This window comes from Amblyomma maculatum, chromosome 5 (assembly GCF_055883805.1).
Source record: "Amblyomma maculatum isolate TAMU_Amacu chromosome 5, ASM5588380v1, whole genome shotgun sequence".
Taxonomy (NCBI): domain Eukaryota; kingdom Metazoa; phylum Arthropoda; class Arachnida; order Ixodida; family Ixodidae; genus Amblyomma; species Amblyomma maculatum.
This window is the reverse complement of record NC_139348.1, coordinates 154,617,067-154,637,105: the sequence shown is the minus strand read 5'-3', so window position 1 is coordinate 154,637,105 and position 20,039 is coordinate 154,617,067. Positions and strand designations below refer to the sequence as shown.

General features: G+C 42.3%; 1 protein-coding gene across 4 annotated transcripts; it reads right to left on the bottom strand.

Annotated features, from left to right (window-relative positions):
• Positions 1-947: 947 nt before the first annotated feature.
• Positions 948-18,896, bottom strand: LOC146190024 (histone-arginine methyltransferase METTL23-like). Of its 4 annotated transcripts, XR_014707697.1 has the most exons (7): positions 18,513-18,896; positions 15,457-15,561; positions 12,008-12,245; positions 10,671-10,755; positions 9,258-9,456; positions 6,339-6,417; positions 948-2,531 (listed from the first exon to the last, which is right to left on the bottom strand). XR_014707697.1 is itself a non-coding variant. In XM_084604756.1 (6 exons), exons 1-5 carry the CDS (start codon positions 18,639-18,641, stop codon positions 9,264-9,266), a joined length of 750 nt encoding a protein of 249 aa, XP_084460882.1. In that variant the 5' UTR covers positions 18,642-18,896; the 3' UTR covers positions 948-6,417; positions 9,258-9,263. The 4 variants fall into 4 exon arrangements, 2 of the variants coding, with proteins under 2 accessions (XP_084460882.1, XP_084460881.1); XR_014707696.1 differs by having other exon boundaries at positions 6,339-9,456; XM_084604756.1 differs by having other exon boundaries at positions 948-6,417.
• Between the last annotated feature and the right edge of the window lie 1,143 nt (positions 18,897-20,039).

Here is a 20,039-nt window from a genome sequence, read left to right as displayed (position 1 = left end):
TAAACTAACGGTGCCAAATTCTGATCTGCTGGAATGCATTTGGCAGAACTATGCAGCACATAATTAAGCCATGAAGTTCGAGGAGTTTCTTTGTGAAAAGAAATGCTATAAGTGTTGCCGTATTCTTACATATGCTTATATATGCATGCACATTCATGTGTACAGCCCTCACGTCTCTTGTGCAGTCATTTCCTGACAACACTTGCTGAATTAAAGCACTTTTGACATGAATGCAACCGAAAACATCAATGTCTGTTGAAGTTACAGGTAGTGCAAACAAAAATGTTATTTCAAGCAATATTACACACACCTAATCGTGGTTAAATGCAAGCTTCACAGAAGCCCAATAAAACTGAAATCCAAACAAAATACTCTGCAAATACACCAGCTGCCAACCATAAATAGACAAAGTAGACTGAGCAAAAATTACGTGCATCAACATTCTAGGACCGGTAGGTGAATATCTGGTGACTACCTAGTGAACATGTTGGCATAGCGCCCCTAGATAGATGTAACTTATGGCAGGCAAGAAATAAGAAAAGGCATTTGCAAAGCACAAAATGAGATTCTGTGCCAGAAAAACTGATGTGACTGCAAAGAACAATATGCCTAGACAAACACTGTCACTCTGATGTGACCCAAAATATACACTAGAGATCATTAGAGACGTTACATGAATATCCGACACACACAGGAAAGGTGATGACAAACTTCACGCACTGGTTCTACGCCAATAAAATCAACCATTTTTAGCCACAGCCATAGCCAGAGCCAGTGCATGAGCCAAAGCTCTAGGGCTCTCCTGGCCGTGTGGACCACTAGTGGTCATTTCACTCGGAACAGAACTTTAATAAATACCAACACCAGGAGGCCTCACTAAGAGCAAGGCAAAGAAGTCACAACCTCTAAGTGTAGGAAGTCTGCATTACACAGAAAGCACAACCATATATGGCTACATATAGTATATTTAAAATGCTTACAACATTTCAGCACAGACTCTAAGCAATGAAAGAACAATAAAAGAACTACAGTGCTTTAAAATCTTACTCCATTTAAAAAGAGCCATGCGACTACACTACCTAGACCGCAACATACCCACGTAAAGACCCTGCTGCCTTATATATCAACAAATCGGTTGCTGCCTACATGGTTAGCGTGCAACAACTGCTGTTCACTTAAGATACACAACAAGAACAAAAAAAAAAAATCTTCGGACACAGCATACTAACACATTCATGCTCCATTCTTGAACAAAAAAATTTGCAACTGAGTAAAACGAAATGATACATACATACCAGCAACAACACAAAAACCAAAAAGAACCCAACATGGACACAACAGGAACACAATAAGAACACATCAAGGGAAAGTGAAACACATAAGGAAGCCGAGTGTGCAGCGGCTGGTATGGCTCTACAAATACATTATACTGCTTTGATGAAACACAAGCTTTCACAGCTAAGCATAATTAAGTTATGTCAGTTCACATAACTTCAGAGCAAGAATTTTTGTGTAGACCAACTTGATATAAGCTAAAAAGGCAGGGCCAGTTAATGAGGCCAGTAACAACAATCGTATCAACTTCTTAATCAGTACAATGAAAAAACTCGAGCAGAAAATCAAGCATGCACAGTTAGAAGCAATATAAGAGGGAACACGGGAGTGTGTGGCCTCCACGCTTTGCAAAGAGCTGCCACCAACACAACACGAGAATGGGTGGCACCAGGGGTATGCTTGGAAAGAGCAGCCGACCAAGCCTACTTTAGATGTGTCCTTACCACAATCTTATCACCTGTCGGTGAAAGCGGATTTGAAAGTGTGGAGGCCAGGTGCTCCCGTGTTCCCTTTCATATTACTTCTAGCTGTACGAATTTCAAATGGGAAATGAAATGCCACTGCACATCCAAGCGATTTGTGCACAAAAAAAAAAGAAAAAAGATAAACTGACATACTACCAACCAACCTAACACAACAATATACACCATACCTTGCTGAAAAACCTTCAAACATTTCAGTTTTCTCAAGAAATATGCCATATTCATATACTCAATCTACAAACACAAGTTCAACATCCATTCATACCATGACATGGTGCTCACTCCACCATTTGCTAAAACGTGGGGTGCATCCTCTTCAGTGTCAATGTCCACCAGTATACATACTTGCATGCTCAGCATTGGGATGAGCCAGGATAACAACACTAACAAGATCTCTCAATAAAAACACTAGAATAAAAAGATGCACAAGCGTATGAAGCAGAAAACCTCACAATGTACAGCTAAGTCTCATCAAGTCCTGTTACGCTTCTCACATTTGCATCACTTCTCCAACTCTTTCCGGTTAGCACATGCCAAATCAGTAAGGTTTCTGTGCTAAACTATTCTGCTTCTGTTGCAGCCGTATAACCTTCCTATTGTGGAAGTTGGCAGCATTCTTCTCTCCTACATTCACCAACATGAGCATGTTCTTTGGAGTGGGGACGGAAGATGTGAAAACGACGCCTTGCGACAGCCCTCCCTTCAACTGTACACCTGTCAGAGAGAGGTTCAAATGTGGTCCATGCATATACTTTGGATAAAAGCTGGTTGCCAACGAAACAAATGCCAAAAGCGAAGACAGAAAAGATGCCTCACAGATGTTGCGAGACGCCCTTTTACAGGTTCAAAGCTCATGCATAGTGAACGCTACACTACGTTTTTTCAGTCACAGTCACGACACAGTTCACTATGTGTGGGTATACCAATTGTTTGAGGAGTCATTGTGGTGAGGTAATCGCTGAAACAGGTGCTTAAGCGGTCTCACTTGCCTCTTGCGCTAGGTATGCTAACGAACAGGAACTGCTGCTACAGGACTAAAAATATAGATGACCAGCTTATTTATACATCAACAACCAAAGATTCCTATGCCTGGGGTCCTGTTTGCTTGTAGATTTACAGTTTAAGTGATTATGATTAGAAAAAGCAACACTGATTAAAAATTTTCAGTCTTTGAAGTAGCTGTAAACAATCAGTGTTCATGCAAACCAAATGTGACGAACTAAAGTGAACACTCAATAACAGCTGAAGCATGTTCTGTCTTTCACAAGTGTTTTCAATATTCAACTAATGCTGAAATTTTATTGCACACATATTTAAGTCCCTTGGTTTGAGTAAATCAAATTGGACTTACTTCACTTTTATATGCAACTGCTGTTATTGCATGCAACACAACTATGAAAAAGAAAGTTAACTTTTTTGCACCTAGAACACATAGCTAGCGATTCAATGGAACATAGAGGAATTCATGCCGTCAAAATTAGGCTCACATATCTATTCCAGTCTGCATGCAAAAAAAAATGAGCAAACTAAGTTCACTGCAACCCTACATGCATTTAATACACCCTGTTGCCGTAAACTGCATTGCAAGGCATGCCATATAACAGACACAACTTTGTTTAAGCTCTCAACATCGATCTGCTGCTGCACAATACTACTCTTCTTAGCATAACGCAATTCGTCAAGTGTATTTAGCCTGATCTGCAATATAAAGAATATTTTAGCTAAAGGACTAATTACTTGTTAGCACACCGATGGGTGCTCTCAGGCACATCTTAATGATAGAAATCACTCCCTAGACTCAAATGCAATTAATGTTTTCCAATACAAGTCAGCTACAGTGGGGATCAGTAAAAACTTTGTGAGCAAGTCAAAGCATAGCTGGGATACAGCCCAAGTCAGAGGCTAACATACAGGACATAGCAAAAAAAAAAAAAAATTCAGAAGTTCTTATCTTAGAGGCGTGTTACAGACAGGTTTGATAATTGGAAGGATAACTGTCAGAGCTACATATGCCTACACTGGGTTCTAACTAGAGGCAGTAAGACTTTGAAACAAGATTTTTAACAGCACAACATGGTGACTGGCTAACATTTAACAGTATAAACTTGACAGTCAGACATAACACTAGAAAAGATTGCTAAATCATGCACATGCAATACACTAGGTATACAACCCTATTCTCTGACAAAGGCATCATGAGAGCTGACAAGAAGATATATATACCAACGCTGGACAACGGCACAGCATTGAGATAACCATTATAGATCTCTGTTTAAAATTGGGGTAACACTACAGACTTGGTGCAACAATGTGTATATATACATATATATTTTACGATGGCAAAATACATTTTTGTGCACATTTAATTACCCATATTGTTAAGAGATCCTTGTTACCGATCGTAGTTCTTTGCTAGGTGTGAGGTTGTAGCACAAGCTGAAAAACGCACCTGTGCAACACTGAACAGAGGTGAAAAAGAGCCCCTGTCTCCTGAATACTGTCTTTTATAAAAACGTTAATATCTGTACTTAATACTGGTGAACCAACTTTGAAAAAATATGTTACAAATGTTAGATTTTCTTTTCAAACACATGATGGTTGCCGGTACGCATTTACATTTTAAAAAGCATTATGACTGATACGTCAATTACTCACATTAGAGTGCTATAGCTTGTGCATATTCTTGCTTTGCTAGTCAAAAGGACAGCAGTCAAGCTGAGGACAACTTGGTTTTCATTTGTAGCTTAATATGGATAGCCTACCTATTCAAAGCAAACCAACCTTGGAATGGTTGCTTACCATTAATAACTTCCTCTTCCGCAGACACGTAACACTAATCATTCCTCTCTGTTTTGAAATAGGGTGAGTTTTGGAGTACTCAGTCAATTGTTCCAAAATGCACCTTACTCTCTCCAGTCCAGAATAGAGTTATTAGCTAGGAAACAACACAAAGTATACACTTTACGACAGTTATGTTGGCCATCACAAAGTAGATGAAACAAAAACTTCACAAGAAATACGGCATCAGTTAAGGTTTCCAAAGAAAACTCCCAGGTCAAAGATAGCAGTACTTTCCATTATTTTGCAGATGTATTGAGTTAGAATGTCACACATGCGCAAAATTGGCAGCAAAAAAATATTAGAGCTCCAAAATGTGGCATACTGAAAGAATCAAGTCCAGCAGCAGGAGAACCGCTTCTCAACGAAGCCATTTTCAATTTAGCAAGCGACAAAATTGTGCCCACTCAAACTTCAAGTTCGCGTCAAAGTTTAGTGCATGATCGTGGTGTGAGAACGATGCATTTCTTCCACACATAACAAACAAGTACATTATCCAGAGAAAGTGGCACATAAAGAGGTACATTCTGGCCAACCCTAGTGAAAAAAAACAGTATGAGTTACAATAACCACATACAAATTTCTCATACTAAACTCATACAAATGTCACTATTTCATATATTTCTCATACATTGAATGAGATTTGTTAGATATGATATGAGATTTGTACGAGTTTAGTATAAAAATTTGTATGAGGTTATTGTGACTCAGGGTTTTTTCACTAAGGAATATGCACTGAAAAGGCAATAAATGTTTTGTTCTTACTGAACACACAAGAATGTAAAGAAAGCGCCTTAAGCACGAAGCTTAACTGGGCACTTCAGACCAATTAAGTTGTTCTGTATCAACAGAGTACCACATTCATGCTTCAAAGAGGCCGCAACCACCCTAGGTTAATCTACCAATCCAGAGAAACTTTGATTTGTCCTCCTCAGTGCCCCTTTAAGGAGCCCTGCATTTAACACAGCCTCCTGTCAGGAGATTTCAGGATTCACAGTGCATAAATGTCATGCGTATTTTTGATATTATAAACAGGCAGTAGCAAAAAACACTTTGGCATAGCATAAAAAGTGCACTCTGTTAAAGAGACCGTGAAAGGATATCTACCAAGGCTAAAAAATATGCACGACCAATCAGTATTTGATCCCTTACCACCACAATGCAGAAATTTTCATGTTGGTTTTCCCTAACACCAATGATATTAACAGTCAAAACTCTTCACCCCCCCAAGCAAACAGACATGCAAGAGAAATAAAGCATGGCTCAGATGATGTCGACAGGGAGAGGGCAGCCAAGAACGTACAGTGAGGTGTCACCCTAATCGGTAGAGAGAAGGTGTAAAGTACGATTTTTTAAAACATTATTTCTAAATTATAGGGTCAGTGCAGAGCTTACAAATTAGACTTGAATACTCGTAAAGATGATCTCTACAGATCTGTTGCATTATAATGTGACCACAAAAAATCTCGTCACGGTCCCTTTAACTAAGCAAACCTCCTTTAGTCACATCTCTTTGCCCAACAATGTAAAGCCACGAAGCTATGTGTCGTAAAATTGTGGATACCGTGCCAAGCACATGGTGAGGCAGTAGAAGCATAGTGAAATATTAAAAGCAGCGAATTTCATACACCACGTATATGTGTGTGTTTGTGTATATATATTACAATGTGTTATGACACATACCAGGGCGAAGTCTTCTTCCCCTATAATACACAGGAGGGCGAGGAACATTTCCAGGCGGTTTAGGCCCTCGCAAACTTCCCTAAAGTCACAACAACGTACACTGATCAGTAAGACTTCTGGTCAACAATGGTGCCAGCACACAAATGTGAACACGGCAGACAAGCTCTTCAGGAAAGAGAAGAAAACTAATATGCAACACATTTATCACTATGTGCAACAAACATAAAAAAGATCCTAGAATGATAACTCCATAATGTTGAGCTTCCAAATGCATGCACACCACTGACAAGTCTACCAAGCACTTCAATTCTACAATAGGAAAAAAAATAGAGCTGTGCAGGCTGAACATGCGTTTTAAATAGGTGATTTTTGGCATCACGAACGGCTAACTGGGCAAGAGGAAAGAGCTATATTGGATCTGAAGCTGGGATTTGAGAATTCTGAGTCTGCAAGAATTTTTGTACCTGCACGTTTCTTCTAACAACCAATTGAAAAAATTTCCTTGGGGAAACATTTGTATGTTCATGACTGCTGCAAAAAAGTTGCACCTTGGAGTCTAACTTGTCAGAAATAAATTTTACATTAGAATAACGGCCTGGGGGGCGAGTTGGTGCATGATGGAATTGAACGGCGATGGTGCGCATGTGGTGTCCCCTTCTTGTCTGTGTCCGTTTCAGTGTTGCGCCGCCGTTCAATTCTTTACATTAGAACTTGAAAGGTTTGTTGGGTTCATTAGGTTCAACAAATAAATAAAAAATATGGATTTCATCTGCACACTTGACCATGCAATACTGGGCTCAGCCTACTGGTTCTATCCGTGTCATCATTTATTGGTAATACACAGAATCAGTAACCCTACTACCGTTCTTTCAGACAGATGGCAGCATCAGTTTAGTCGGCCACTGTTATTAATATTCTGCAACTAAACTAAATTACAATTGCTACTTTCAATTTCTAACAAGCAAACCATATAACCACCTATGCTCAACACAATGTTAATACTGCCAGTAAAATGCAATCTATGAGTTGAGCACGAATGACCGTGAACCATTGTGATATAAGTAAACAGAATCGGATGAACGCAATACAGCGAAGTGTATGGCAACATCATTTAATGTGTTGCAAGAAATGTGAAGGTCCTTGCACATCACGAACTGCATAACAGTCTTTCAGCTGTTGCCACACTTCCACCACAAATACCCTTTCTATGCGAGAGAATAAGTCATAGTAGAAGCTGAGGAATATGGCGACGCACGTTCACGCGCGATATATAGTACAGTGATATCATACAGCAGTGTTGGATTCGCAATGTATGTGCACATTTATAGAAATGTCTTGACAATGCAATGGCTATCTCTGAATAAGTATGGCATCGAAACTTCATGTAACAAGTACGAAAGGAAAAAGAAAAGCTCTGTTACAATGCAGAGGCAATGCGGTGATGCAGGTGTCCGGAATGTGGCTGAGTCTTCTGCAAAGACGATGTGACAGCAAATACCAAGACGAGCTTCCATAAGCATTACGATACTGTGGGCACGGAATCGAGAAAATAGCAATTTGAGTACGATGAAATGAGACCAAGTCAAGGAGTGCAGGTTTAGGAATCTGTAACAATGGAAGCAGCATTTAAAGGAAGCAATTTTATGAGGGCTGTTCAATTACCTGTGCTGACAAAAATTAACTTCAATTAAAAACTGCCTGACAATCGCAAAACCTATGTGTGGTTTACAAAAGCAGCCTGACAAGAATGCAAAATACGTACTTCTAACAACGAGGTCAACTAAGTTGAGAGCCAAATCACACCAGTTGAACTTAATAAGGCCACACTAGAAAGCTGACTTATTTAGCCCAATATATATAGATTTGTGCAAGTTCTCAGCACGGGATTATAAAATGGGATGCTGAAATTATCATAAGTAAAAGGACGTAAAAAATGTTTAAAAAAATGTAAACCAGAGCTACAAAAGTTTGCACATTCCATATTTCGGCTACCACTTCAGCGGCAAACCGCTCTGTGCATCCAGTGCTGCCAAAATAATGGACAATGCATCAGCTTTTAGCTTTCAAAACACAAAGCATGCCTCAAAATGTTGCGATATAACTGTTAAAAACATTTTTATGTCTTATAAGCTTATAAAAACATGCACAGAATGCACGTTTTTGAACATGCCTCAAACTGCCCTCATGATACGAAAAATCTCTTACAACTTGCTTATGATATAAGGTGAGGAATAAATCATACCAACATTTGGAATGCCTCTTGCAAACTTGAATTATGTTAACTGCACAAAATGTGGTGTTTTGCAGCATGAACAGAAACCATGCCTTACTGCAGATTAATGAATGCATAGTAAACAGAAGCCTTAACGCTAGAAGAGGAAAGAAAAGGAAGGCAAATGTATTTCATCTAGATTTCGCTCGGTGTACTAAATGTCTTACACTTCTCAAAACTTCTCAATTTAAAAACTCTTCTACCTTTACGGTAAACCATGGAAATTTAACTATCTCCTCAAGAAATGCACAAGCTGCATACTTAGTGTAGCAACATTGTGAAACCAATGTATAACCAGTTCTACACTTAAATAACTCTGCATAAGCGCCGTTAAAAATTTAAAATCTAAAAAAAGGAAAAAAATATTTCAGTGAGCCCTCATTGCAGACCGAAGTAGCCTGTCAGAAGCCAGCACAGGATTGAGATTTTCGGGTGCGAGAGCTTACTGCTCGCTTGGAAAAAGGAATGTGACCGCCTTTAAGGCATTCTCCGAAAATGAGAGGATGGGAAGGTGAGGTGAGGAGATACAATGGTTGAGGAATGAAAATTAAAACCTAGACAGCGGCACAGCATACACTGTCGTCACGCTAACAGCTGCTGTTACAGCATTGCGAGTGACGATAAACACGATGTGGCGCCTTGTTCACCTTCTCTCACGTCTTGGCCTTGTCTGAGGCATTGGGCTCTACGGTGGTGTCAATGCTCATGACAAGCATTTCGATGGTGTGCGAACCAGGGAGGCCCGATCCGGCCAGGTTGGGCGAGTCTGCTTCAAAGTTTTCAAGCGGAACTTGGACGCAGACCAAATTCCACTGCCGGAGCAGGCCTTCCATCGAGTAGTCCGCACTGGAAGTAAAGAAAACTCTTGCCATTACGTCATTAAGTCTTCTTTCTTTTTTTAAAATATAAAATGTTAACAGTGTAAAATACCACCCCCCAGATGGCAGAACATGACCTAATTCTGGGTATCAAAACTAAAAGTTAAATTGTGAAGAGCAGAACAGGCAAATGAGAAATGTGAAAGACTTAATGAAATATACAAAAAAAAAAAAAAAACGTCTTTATCCTGCCATTCGAGATGCATCTATGCTAAAAAAATTGAGAGATGGCTGCTTCAAGCAACAATGCAGCATCACGCAAAAACACATTCGAAAGGCATGTAAGGCTGGGATACATGGTAGTTGATAAAAACAACATACAATGTGAAGCATGAAATAAAGGCAGTTAAACACGCCAGGTGGTCATCTATGGCTATAACGCTGTGCTCTCGTGCAGTGGCCAGCGAAGCTTACCCATTCGTGCTGCTGCCATGGGATCAAAACCCAATCAAATCGGTATATGTTTTATTTCTTCCAAGGTAGGAGGCTTCAGAAATCGCCTGGCTTTTGCAGCTTTGGTCGTGAAGTTGAGTTTTTGCTCTAAAATGATGATGCACAGATTTTTGCTAGCACCATTATGAGCAAACTAAAATAGAAAAATTAAAGGCACGGAAAAAGAAACTTTACCAAGAGAAAACTCTTCATTATATATGAACAACACAATCCACAGTGCATATAAAAAAAAAAACTAGAATAACAAAACAAGAGGCAAAACAAAGAAAACAGCAGTGTCACAGATGTAAGTCTAAAGCCAGCACCCTCCGATAAAAACAATGCAGCACGCTATGTGCACAGTTGCACCACGATGCACAGTCAATCATAACTGATAATTATTTCAAAAGAGATGAGGAGGAAAAGAAGCAGCAGTCATCAAAAAAAAATTATAGCACCTCAAAGATGCACCCAAGTAATAAGGGATGCCACAGAAAAGGACTCCAAATTTATTTTCATCCTAAACAGTTTGCTAACCTAGGTCAAAATATTGTCTACATATGCGGGTGCCTCTACACATCCCATCAGGATTAGTACTTGGGGTAAGAGGAGCTCTCGAACAGACAAACTTGGCAATGAATGCACGAGCACTGCGTGCTTACACAACTGCTGTCACAGCACACCTGCGTGTGCTGTGAGTGGAAATCACTACGGGTTCAAGACGAGGTGGTAAACGCATGCGGTCCTGACCTTCGAATCTGGTAGGTGCACCAGAAACGCCCGTGGGGATTTTGGTGTAGCAGGTAGGAGACGGTGACAATGATGTTCTCAAAGTCTGCAAATGGAAAAAAAAAATAAGAAGAGAAAGAAAAAAGAGAGGAAATTAGATGAACTCCGCGTTCGTGGCCACCAGAGTTTTACTGCTGTTTTTAAACATTTCGGCGGTCATTTAAACATTTCGACTTGATATTCACATCATATTTCTTAAAGTATCAGGAATGCCCGAACAGCAAAGGGAATTTCTTCAGAACAGCGAAAACGGCAAACTGAAACCGAAACTTAGTGCATGGCTGGGAAAAAAACACTTCTTGAGTGACACAGTGTCAATGTTAAAAACAACTCTATAAGAATGCTCGCATATATGTTGAATGACTGAAGGAGCAGCATAAATGAGTCCTTTTGTAAAATTCCTAAGACTATTTAATACATGCCTCAAAATGTTTTCAGAGGGGATCAGGTATTAATGTGAAGGGGGAATATATGTGACATAGAAAATGTTCTCTTGCCCATAAAATCATCGGAATAGAAGTTATGGCAGCAGCAAACATTAAAATCAATACGCGCCAGGGCCACAATGAAATGTCGATTAGCTGCTGAACATGGTGGATGTAATCATGAACAACAGAAAAACTCTGAAAGTGCCCTATGAGCTGAGCCGAGAACAAAATAGCAAGCTTTGGTAGTAGTGCTAGCTGATCAGGCATCACAGTGAACATTGTTTTCAACAACAGAAAAAAATTTGACAAAAGTATATTCCATGGTGTCTTCAAACACAAATACAGTGCTCCAGCGATGTTCGAACCACAATGCATGAGTCTTCTATGTGTGAAAATTTGCTCCAGCCCCAGTAATGCAGAAGTATAATTCTAGTGAAAGCCAACAGTCACCCATGGCAAGGACAGAACACGAATCTCCTGTTGATGTCAAGAGTTACTATTTGACAAATAAGGTATTACTCCACTGTCTGAACTTGCACAGTAAAGTTCTCTTCATAAGCATTGCACAGAAAGAAAAGCCTTTAAATTTTATGTCCACTGATGCACTCATATCCTCATTCATTTAACTGCCCATGCACTTCACTCACTCATTCACCAACTATCACTACAAGGCAGTATTCCGATCAAGGGAGCCATAATAAAAGAATTATTTTTAGAAAACTGGAGCGAAAATCAAAAGGATGGGAAATCAGTAAAATCTAGTGCCATATAGAAGAAAGTGACTTTGCACTTGACCCAACTCAAGTACTTCTAGAAAAGCAGCCCTTTGCACCACGAATGAATCCTAGTCACCACGATTGTGCCAAATACCTTTAGGGTCATAAAAGCAGTCCGACCCAAGGATGATGTCTATGGGGCCGAGCTGGAAGAGGGCCGGATTGAAGAGGCCCCAAGAAATGGAGACAACGGGCACCTCATTGGCTGTCAAGCCATTGGCCTCTACGTTGTGTTGGCAGTTTTTGAGACCCAGCGGCGAACTGTCCGACAGCGTCACCCGGGCTCCCAGCAGGGCTGCCAGGATCCCTGGGAGGCCTGTGCCAGCACCAATCTGTGAAGCATGGAGCAAAAGCATGCCAGTCAACATCATGGTATTATTAAAGAAACTGAAAACTCACAGACTGTTATCATGCCTGGCTAAAGCGAAATTCTGCGAAAGCAGTTTACGAGGGTGCAAGCAGAACAATATTAGTTTGTGCCACTGCACACAGAGGGCACCACACATCAGTGACTTTTAACCTCGCATCTGTACTTACGCATATGACCGTGCTCCTGCATTTAATATTAAAACTCACATGCTGAGCTTCTGTACATGTAATTAACACTATATTACTTAAGCATATTACAATGCTACTGCATCTAGCAATGCTGCTTGTTTAAAACAAAAGCAAGTTTGTTTATTTTTTTTCTCCAAAGCAGTGTGCTCATCTTCTGAAACTAGATACGTTCTATAAAAACACCACTAATGTGGTAACGACAAATGCTTACGTTGCCTAACAGACGGCAGCAGAAAACAAATGTGTGGCACTGCCGAATTCTGGGGCTGAGTGAATGAAGAATGCGAGCACAGCAAAATAGTCATAGCAAGTGCGACTTCGGCCCACACTAACCGTACAGGCATCTTCCTAAAGCAACTTCTAAACAGGTCAACCACTGTAGCACAAACCACTGCAAACAAGCTACATGCACAGCAGGGTGTGTCACAAAAAACACATTAAAAAAAGGTAAAAACTAACCAGACAAGAGAAACAACAGACTAGTCATAGGTAGGGATTTGTCCAGGCTATCTTGCAGCAAACAACAGACCAACTGTGAAGATAGCAGAACACTTTGTAGTGCGTGCCAACACACAAACACGGCTCAGACAAACAAGGTCAAGGCTCGTTGCCAGGCAACCACCACACCATGCCCTTGAAAGATAAACACCATCCTGACACAACTAAGCTAACAAATTGCCAGCCCCGTGTTACTTTCAAGATATGTGCATCCAGTTATTGGGGAGGGGGGGGGGGGAAGTAATTGAAATCAGAAAGCTGGAGAAAAACTAAGATTTGTCCTAGTATTTGCCAGCTCCCCGGGCTAATTCAATTGGCAAAGTGATAGCGCTGGAATTCACGTTCCAACCAGGACAAGCCTTCCTTCGACTTATAAAGGTTTAATCAAGACAGCACTGAAGATTTTTTTTTTCCAGGCAACGCTCAGATGTGCTCATGTCCCTCCAATTGTTGGCAGCAAAATTGTAGCCAGACGAAACTAAACTTCACAGCTCTAGGCAGAGCTGTTCCAGGCACCCAGGCACTGAAATCTGAATATATTCGAAGATGTTCAGATTCACTGACTTGGCCCACTTCTTATCTGTCAATGCCCTGCAAGGTTTCGGGTCGTACTACTCTGCACAGGCTTAATCCCAGTAAAATCAGAAGAGCACAGATTTACATCCATGACGAAAAAATTTAACTCGTAAATCTAGCACACTATTGGCTTGCTGCAGAGCTTGATGAATGCGAATGCACCAACTCGCCCAATTTAGCATTCTTGATGAATAATACTTTTTGATACTATATTAGCGGTCCTTTCACATCCACTAATAAACCTGTTTGTATGTGCTTGACAACCTGATGGTCCAATGTCTACAACAATACCTGTGATTGCAAGCCTGTAAACTGACTTGATGCTACTGGAACCAAAGCCAGAGAGACTAGAGGAAATAAACTAAATTTCCAAGCTGAGCAAGTTTGCATTAACAGGACTTCACCATTCCAATTTATTTTTCACTAAATCAATAAATTAGTACTTTCAATTATGCATGCTCGTTATGTGTAACTATTTGCATATTCATATTGCCATACATATGCTTCCAATTTAAGCAATTCCAATTAATTTGTCTGAATAAATTTCAATCTATTTCACATTTAATTCAATATCATATTTACTAAGTAAATAAACATATTTATCCTATTGGTGACATAATGCTGTCATGTGTACAGGAGCTCCAAAAGTAAATAAGAACATGCAAACTATGGAAAAATCAACACATCACTTGGAAAGACAAAAATTAAAAATAAATGCATTAGTGAGGTGAATGTGAAACGTGCCATCAAATTATGCAGTTGCATCTGCTATTAGAGCACACCGTGATGCAACGTTTCCACTGTGCACAGGCTCCGTTTTACTTCAAAGGGCTCCTGTACATTCATATATGGAGCCATACAGGTATTGTCAGAGACACCATTTGGCGAGCGGAACTGAGAAACTGCACTCTCTAACGCCAAGATACTTTCAATTCATTGTTCATGGTACTTTCAATGAACCAACAAATCGCCAGCCTAAAGCACCTACTGGCACCTTTGATCCTGTTGAACACAAATTTTGTAGAATGCATGAAGCAGAAGTTTGGCCTGTCTTTATGAACAGATCAGTGCAGGCCAGTGATGGCAATGTACACATCTATCTGCCAACAAAATAGAATGATGTTATACTGCATGTTGTGTAATTAATAGAATGCTTATCTTAGTAAAACTGTTGAATCCTTGCACCTCAGATCTTGCAAAGAAAGGGAATTTGGTCGTCAGTTTGGTTTATACCAGATTTGTTTGCGGTACTTGCCTGATTAATCAGACATCGGATATTTGTATCGTCTGTGGCGACAGCAAAACAGAACAAGCCAGTGTTCCAACGATAGTACCAGTGGCGCCATTTTGTTTTGTTTACAGCAACACTGCCATAGAGGTTCAACAAAGGAAAGCAGATAGGCAAAGTTGTTTTGTGGAGGGTTTGATCGACTGCTTTATCAATAACAACAACCAATTTTCAGTTTTACCAAAACTGCACTAAGTTTGAAGAGTTTTGTCTGTTTATCACACTAAATCTTTTTGCACTCAGTATGCCAGAAAACAAATATTCACTTCATCTCCGGTGAAACACAAAAGCCACTGTCTCAACAATGGCACCATGGTGCCATTTAATTTCGATGCGAATATCCGACTTCTGATAACGCCAACCAAATGGCATATTTCTCTGCAAAAATTCAGGTTTCAACAGTTTAGCTGGAAGCATTCTACGAGATGCATATACTGCGCAGCACATTTTATGTCGGAACCAAGCACGGCATACATAAGTTTCCTATGAAATATCTTTCGTCATCACTCCCACCCCTAATCTTTGGACTTTTCTGTCATTTTCTGTTCAAGAGGGGTCCGATACTTTTCAATCGCAGAACATGGCTGTCTCATCCAACATACATTTGAGCCAACTTGACACACCTCAAGAATGCGTTTGCCCTTGATGTGCTCCCGGTTGAACCAGAGGTACTGGGCCAAAACGGGACTGCAGGGCCAGACGTACATGCCGTAACTTGGGTCCATCATCTGCACATATCAAGGGCAATTACACACACAAAGCATTTCCATGTGCAGGTTGTATGCCGTAGCTCATACAATCAAAGTATCAGCTCCAAGTCAAGAAACAGTCTAACACCACAATCACACAGCAAAATACATGGCGTGAACAACAAACAACTCGCTAAGAAATGTAATTCTTCACCTCTTGTTGCTGGACAACAACAAACAAAGAGCTTGCGATGACAACACAATGATAACATACACATACATAAATCTGCTAATCACCTTTTGTGCAATATACCGTCTGCAGAAAAAATTTACCAGATGAGTGCATGTGCACACTTATTAAGAACAAATTTATTTTAATGTTGCCCAACACGAACCATATATGTCGCTTGACAAAGTATTCATATCCCCTCATCTCAGATGATTTGATTTTTATGACAGAACTGATGTTTTTTTTTTTTTTCTGCCAAATCGTAAGAGTTTGCTCCCAATAACATCTTTCCCTAGTGCGGGGAGTGCCCGCACTGCGGGGAAATGTTCTCGGACCTTTTCCAGATGGTGTGGGCGTGCCGCTCCAACCCTGCCTTTGAACCTAAACCAAACACCACCTAGGAGGACTGGGAGGCGACCCTACTCGCCTGCTCCGACCTGAAAGCCCAAAAGGCCTTGATCAAACGAGCAATGGCGGCAGCGGAAGCCACTGGGGTCCCGTACTATGGACTCCACCTAGTGTTTGTGAGGGGAAGGGCACTAAGCCTGACCCCAGAGCAACCTTCATGTAACTCTCTATATTTTTTAAACGTTTTCACCACCCCCACAGCATAATTGGTCAAAATGTATGCCGGTCAGAAGTGAAAAAAAAAGGCTAATTGAATGGTTTATGGCGTGACCGCTGCATAACACAGCCCTCAATTTATATTATGACGACACTCCGACAACAGGTTTAAAGGCCAATGGTCCACCCTGTGATCGAAAATTTTCTTCCCCAGTAACTGTGAGGCTTCGCCCCTGGAACACAAACAGCAAACATTTTTTTGAAAAGGGGTAATCAGTAGCGCAGTTACAGCCACCGCAATCAACCTATCCAGGTTCATGTCTCTCTCCTCCTGTCATCTCGCAGAGGGTTTTCATGGTGTCTGCAGCAAGGCTTTAGAAACGGCACGGCACACAGAGCGGTCTCGGAGCAGGGGCACCGCGTGCACAACAAAGAAACGGACGAGAGGAGCGCGTAGTGAGCCGCTCACATAATTAGTTGTCTCCGATCCACTGGTCGTCAGAGACGAACCAGTGGATGCTGGCCTGGGTATTGACGTCACAACCCAGGATCGGCGGCCAAAGTAAGGAACAGGAAAACTGCATGTCTTTTGAAGGGGAACACGAGAGAGCTTTGATTTGTATTTTTGCTGCTTTTCAGCACACGCATCGCTGTAGTATTTTGCAGAGACTATCTCCGACACATAATCGAAGCTTTGGGCTTGTTTGCTTTAAGTGCCATACCCTGGTCAGTGGCCCTTTAAAGCTATAGGAACTATACACTTTGGACAGCAACAGTTTCCAGGATTCGAGAGTGTGAGAAGAAAATAATTCCGGCACTGACACGTAATCCAGCCACACGAAATTGCGAACGTATGCGAAAACGAGCCCCGCCGCGGGGGTGCAGTGGTTAAGATGCCCGCCTATTGTGATGGAGTACCCGCGGATTCTATCCCGACCGCCGGCGGCTGCGTTTCGATGGAGGCGAAACGATGAGGTATCCGTGTGCTGTGAGATGTCAGCGTTGTTGTGGCTGTAGGAAGAAGGAAAAGAAAATGCACGGGCCTGCTACTGGCTCTGTAGCTGAGCCACCTCCGTTGCCTCGTGTAGACAGAAGAGAAAATAGAGAAGAAAGAAAAGGAAGAAGGGCATAAAGACACGCGCCGCAACAACGGCCGTCGTCCACCACCAAAGCGGTGGCGGGTGCAATGACGGCCTACGATAGATAAAAACTCGGTGGCAGGCTAGCCCCCGCCGCAAGCGACGGTGACCGACCTGTCCCTGCCCCCCTGGTTGGTGGTTTCATAGGAAGGGAAAGGCGCAGTATCTGTCACACTTGCTCTGTGGACACCTGAACCGCGCCGTAAGGGAAGGTATGAAGGTGGGAGTGAAAGTGGATAGAGAGAAAGGGGGGCCGTAGTGGAGGGCTACGGAATAATTTCGACCACCTGGGGATCTTTAACGTGCGCTGACATCGCACAGCACACGGACGCCACTTCGTTTCGCCTCCATCGAAACGCAGCCGCCGAGGCCGGGATTCGATCCCGGGAACTCCGGCACAGTAGTCGGGCGTCTTACCACTGCACCACCCCTGTTAAAGAACCAGGTGGTCGAAATTATCCCATAGCCCTCCACTACGGCAGTTATTTCTATGTACTTTCACTCCCGCCTTCTCCCATCGCGGTTCAGGTGTCCACAGACACAAGTGTGAGAGATACTGCGCCCCTTCCTGTGAAGCAATTATTATTATTATTATATTATGTGAAAACGAGTACGCTTTATCCGATGGTAACACCAACCCGCGACAATGTTTCGGAGCAGGACTAGAGTAATTGTCTTGCACGAGAATATGCACCTCATAAAATTGCGCTGTCTATAGTAAGCGCGTCACGTATATGGTACCTTCAAGCAACTGCAGATCGCATGCAGAAATGCAACTTCTTCGGTTGAAGACATCAGTTGAACAGTGTGAACACCGCGAATCCACTAACTGCGCAAGATCTGACAGCAAAAATACATTTCCAACGTGGAGATAAATTGCAAATTCTCGATTCCAAAGCGTTCCAATGCGCTGCTGTGGTATATTCGATTAGCAAAATCAAATCAACATGAGCATCGCCTAACAAGTTCGAAACCGAAACTGGATTGTGTCGCCTTCTCGGCTGCAGCCAGATAGCACACCGCGATAAGCGGCCGCGAAGATAAGTGGCTTACTTTACCTCGATGATCTTGACGGTGAGCGACTCCTTATGAGACTGGAAGACGAACGTCCTCGTCTTGTAGCTGCCGTCGCCGTTTTCCATGTAGTCTGGCTGCTTCATCCTCTGTTTTTTGCGGCTCAGTGCCATGTCCGCTCAACGCGTTCGACGTCGAAGGGCTCCCTCCCTTGTCGTGCCGAGCGACTCCCGCTTCTTTAACGTCCGCGAGCACGCTACATACTAATCTACGCACGGCTCCTACGCGTCTACCTAGAACAAGAATGGCTACGCCTCTGGCGAAAAGAAGACATATCCGAGCAAAATTAAAGCTAAACAAAAACGGCCTAAGACACACACAGAACCCGCGCGCACGGCGCCTCCTCTCAGCGCTGTCCCATCTTTGAATGGCTTCGCCGCACTGCACGACCGCAGCGCCCCCTGAGCTCGATTTTGTTATGACGTCAGAGCGCGCGCACGCGTCGTCTGCTACGCGGGGCGCAGACGACACAACAGTAACCGCACACGATCTGCATCTCACCTGCTTGAGCTAAATCAGATCAATTCTGAAAGTATCATGCTAGTTTCTTTGCGGCGGCGTATCCATAAATCGAGAAAACTGTATTTGGGACATTCTCAACAAGTACGAGCTAACGATGCTGGTGATAATAGAAGGGGAAGACATTTATTTACAATGAAATGATTTGGGAAGGGAGATGCGTTTGGCTGTGGTTGTTGTTGTTGTGGCTGTAGGAAGAATGAAAAGAAAATGCACGGGCCTGCTACTGGCTCTGTGGCTGAGCCACCCCCGCTGCCTTGTGCGGACAGAAGAGAAAATAGAGAAGAAAGAAAAATAAGAAGGAGAGAAAGACGCGCGCCGCAAATTCTAGTTAAAGATCCAACTTTATCTGAATACTCCAGTCCTTGAACATAAATATTTAAAATATACAATGCACCCTGACCCATCCCCCGCCGTGGGTATGGGCCACTTTGTCTCAGGTCATCATCAACAACAACAGCCGTCGTCCACCACCTAAGCGGTGGCGGGTACAATGACGGCCTACAACAGATAAAAATTCGGTGGCTGGCTAGAACCCGCCGCAGTTGTTGTGTTGTTGTGGCTGTAGGAAATAGGAAAAGAAAATCCACGGGTCTGCTATTGGCTCTGTAGCTGATCCACTTCCGCTGCCTCGCACAGACAGAACAGAAAATAGAGAAAGAAAAGAAAGAGGGAGAGAAAGACGCGCATAGCAACAACAGCCGTCGTCCACCACCTAAGCGGCGGCGGGTACAATGACGGCCTACAACAGATAAAAATTCGGTGGCTGGCTAGCCCCCGTCGCAGTTGGGTTGTTGTGGCTGTAGGAAATAGGAAAAGAAAATGCACGGGTCTGCTACTGGCTCTGTAGTTGATCCACTTCCGCTGCCTCGCGCAGACAGAAGAAAAAAAATAGAGAAAGAAAAGAAAGAGGGAGAGAAAGACGCGCATAGCAACAACAGCCGTCGTCCACCACCAAAGCGGTGGCGGGTGCAATGACGGCCTACAACAGA